At 57.8% G+C, this 2,744-nt stretch overlaps 1 protein-coding gene across 1 annotated transcript; it reads right to left on the bottom strand.

The window, feature by feature from the left end:
* Nucleotides 1-2,355: 2,355 nt before the first annotated feature.
* LDBPK_181500 (P-type H+-ATPase, putative) lies at nt 2,356-2,610 on the bottom strand (the record flags this gene model as incomplete). Its single annotated transcript, XM_003860116.1, has 1 exon — nt 2,356-2,610. The coding sequence occupies one exon, from the start codon at nt 2,608-2,610 to the stop codon at nt 2,356-2,358; it is 255 nt and encodes an 84-aa protein (XP_003860164.1).
* Nucleotides 2,611-2,744: the final 134 nt, after the last annotated feature.

Below are 2,744 nucleotides of genomic sequence, written 5' to 3'. Positions count from 1 at the left end.
TCTCCGGCAGCTCGTTGCGCCCATACTTCTTCAGCAGCTCCTCCGCCTCCTCTGTCGTCAGGCCTTTCGACGGCGGTAGCAGGTCTGTCGCAGGCCCCGTCGCGCGTTCATCATGCTCGCTCACGGCCTTCGACAGCACAGACTGGCGGCGCTGAGGCTTCTGTGGGGTCATCTCCGCATCGGAATGGCTCTCGGGCTTGTCCTCGAACGCGGCGGCGTCCAGCTCGTACTTTTTGGAGCTCATCGTCGGCGCTTGCAAGGATGCGGGCGGCACAAAGAGAGGGGGTGTTGAGAGAGGGGGGACAAGAAGAGGGCGTGCAGCGCTAGCAGGGTGTGTCGGTGGAGTGAGTGTATAGTATGTTGCGCGGGTTCCCTATCAGCAGCTAGATGGCGCGCTGATGCGACAGCGAAGACCCCTGAACCTGAACGGAGAGACCGGCGGGCACGGAGAACGAGTGGCTCGTCTGCTGCAGCGCCTTTTTTGTGTGCTTCACTATTCGCTTTTCGTCGCTTACAAGTGTATTGGTCCTCGTGAAAAGGATACGCGTTTCTTCTGTCTCTGTGTATGTGTATGTCTGTGTACGTGTATGTCTGCGTTGCACGAAATAATAACTGCGTTGGAGCGAGGAGGAACGACAGAGAGGGCGAGATCCGTTTGGGCGCGCACGTATAGAGAGCGTTGGCGCGGGCGCGTCAAAGAACGGGAGAAAGTCGACATGTAAGGGGAGGAGGGAGGGGCACGGCGTACAAAGACAGCAAAAGAAAACTGCCGAGGAGCGGGTGCAGACGCACGCCATACAACACGTAGCCTCGACGCCACTCACAAAATCATACGCAAGCCACCAGCAGACGCTGGATCGCAAGGACACGAAAGGTGCCCGGGCAAATGTGCGCACGGTCGCATACAAAAACACGCGCAGGCAACGGCGGCGGGAGAGGGCGTTCCGCTTCGGCGCCCCGTCCCTCCATCCCTCTTCGCACAGCTGATGGTGTTGTTTGTGGGTGCAGTCGCTGCGTCGGTGCATCAGTAGCTTGGGGGTGGGGCGGTACAGCTTTGAGGTTCACTTTTATTACACTGCCTCGCGATATTACGTTTACGTTTCTCCGTGTGTGCATCTGCCCATCGCAGCCACGGCGCTCTGAAGACGACGACTCGGCTGAATTCTTCTTCACAAGCACGCAGCGCATATGCACAGAAAACAGACGCACGCGCGCACACACCGCTGACGTGAAAACAAAACAAGCGAGAAAAAAAAATAAAACGAGGGATGAACCTCCTCTGCTCAGCTACTCCTACAGGCGAAAAAAGACAAGAGAAACGCGCAGGGGCAGCGTTGCGGCACCTCACCATCCACATCACATACACGCACGTACACACGCGTTCGCACCACACATGAAGGGGGGACCAGAGAGAGAAAGGGATCAAGGAACGCACCCACGAGAAACGAAAACTCGCGAGCGGCGCCGCAGCGAGCAGCACCACCCTGTTTCTGCGCCTCACGCTTCGCCATACGGTACGACGACAGACTATAAGTCTCTCTCTCCACCCTCTCTCACGGCCGATGCTCCGCCGTGAATGTGTGCACACTCGCACGCATAGGTGTCTGCGCCTGTACGTGTCAGCGGGTGCGCCTGCATATCTGTACACATCTCTTTTAACATCCATCGTGCGTCACCATGATTATCATCGCTTTTCTCCCCAACACCTCACCAGTGGTGTGCACGTCGCCCACGCTCGTGCAGCAGCTGCATCAATTCATGGGCACCGGAGCACCCGCGCACACGGTGGGTGCGCGGACAGGGCATCGCCTCCACCCCTTTCGCGCGTTCGTCGCGCGCATTTTTTTCGTAAGCACTTACAGTGAAAAAAAAAAAAACATAAAGTTACGAGTCCGCTAACATCGTACTACACAAGCTCCTCGGATGCGCGCGGCACACACTCACACGCATACAGGCAGAGCGACAAACAGCGTGGGTGCGTCGGGTGTAGTCTTTTTGAGTGTGCGCTTCGAGCACACCACAGAACGACAGGCAGTGCGAGGAGAGGGCGCAAGCACACATACAACGGCAAGCCCAAGAGAGAAGCAGGGGTACAGAAAGCCTGCGGTTATGACGCCGGCACAAACAAAACATGAAACAACTCGAGAGAGAGCTGAAAAGGCCTTTACGAATGGAAGGGCCTTCTCAGCGCCTCTACACTTTTTCTCTCGATGTCCACTTTAGTGACGTCGCTACGACTTCTCAGGTGCACAGCCACTTCGACCTGTTCCGCCTTCCGCTTTACTTTTGATGTCTGCACCTCCCCAAGCGCGCACACGCACACCACCCCCACGTTGCTTCCACGCACGTGCAGCGCTACTTCTGATCGCGGGACACGTACACGTTCACGGGGCTGGCCTCCTCTATCGGCGAGTGCGTATCCTCCCGCACGCCCTCCAGTGCCTTGTGCGACGCACTGGAAACGCTCGAGTTCAGAGCCTTCTCCGTCGACTTCTCAGCAGGCTTCTTTACCGGCTCGAACCCGTTACCCTTCATGTCGTCGCTGTATGGCTTGATCGGCCCGGAGCCCGAAGCGTCCGACACGCACCCGAACAGGTCCACGGCGTCCATGCAGATGTGCGCCAAGACCTTCACGACATCCTGCACTAACCACCACACAATGCAGTAGATCCACACCCACAGTGGCAGCAGCTTCTCCGCGTTCGTCTGGCCCCACGCGAGACCCTCCGTCAGCACATTGTCCG

Source organism: Leishmania donovani, chromosome 18 (assembly GCF_000227135.1).
Source record: "Leishmania donovani BPK282A1 complete genome, chromosome 18".
In the NCBI taxonomy this organism is placed as follows: Eukaryota; Euglenozoa; class Kinetoplastea; order Trypanosomatida; family Trypanosomatidae; genus Leishmania; species Leishmania donovani.
This window is presented reverse-complemented; position numbering and strand designations above follow the sequence as displayed.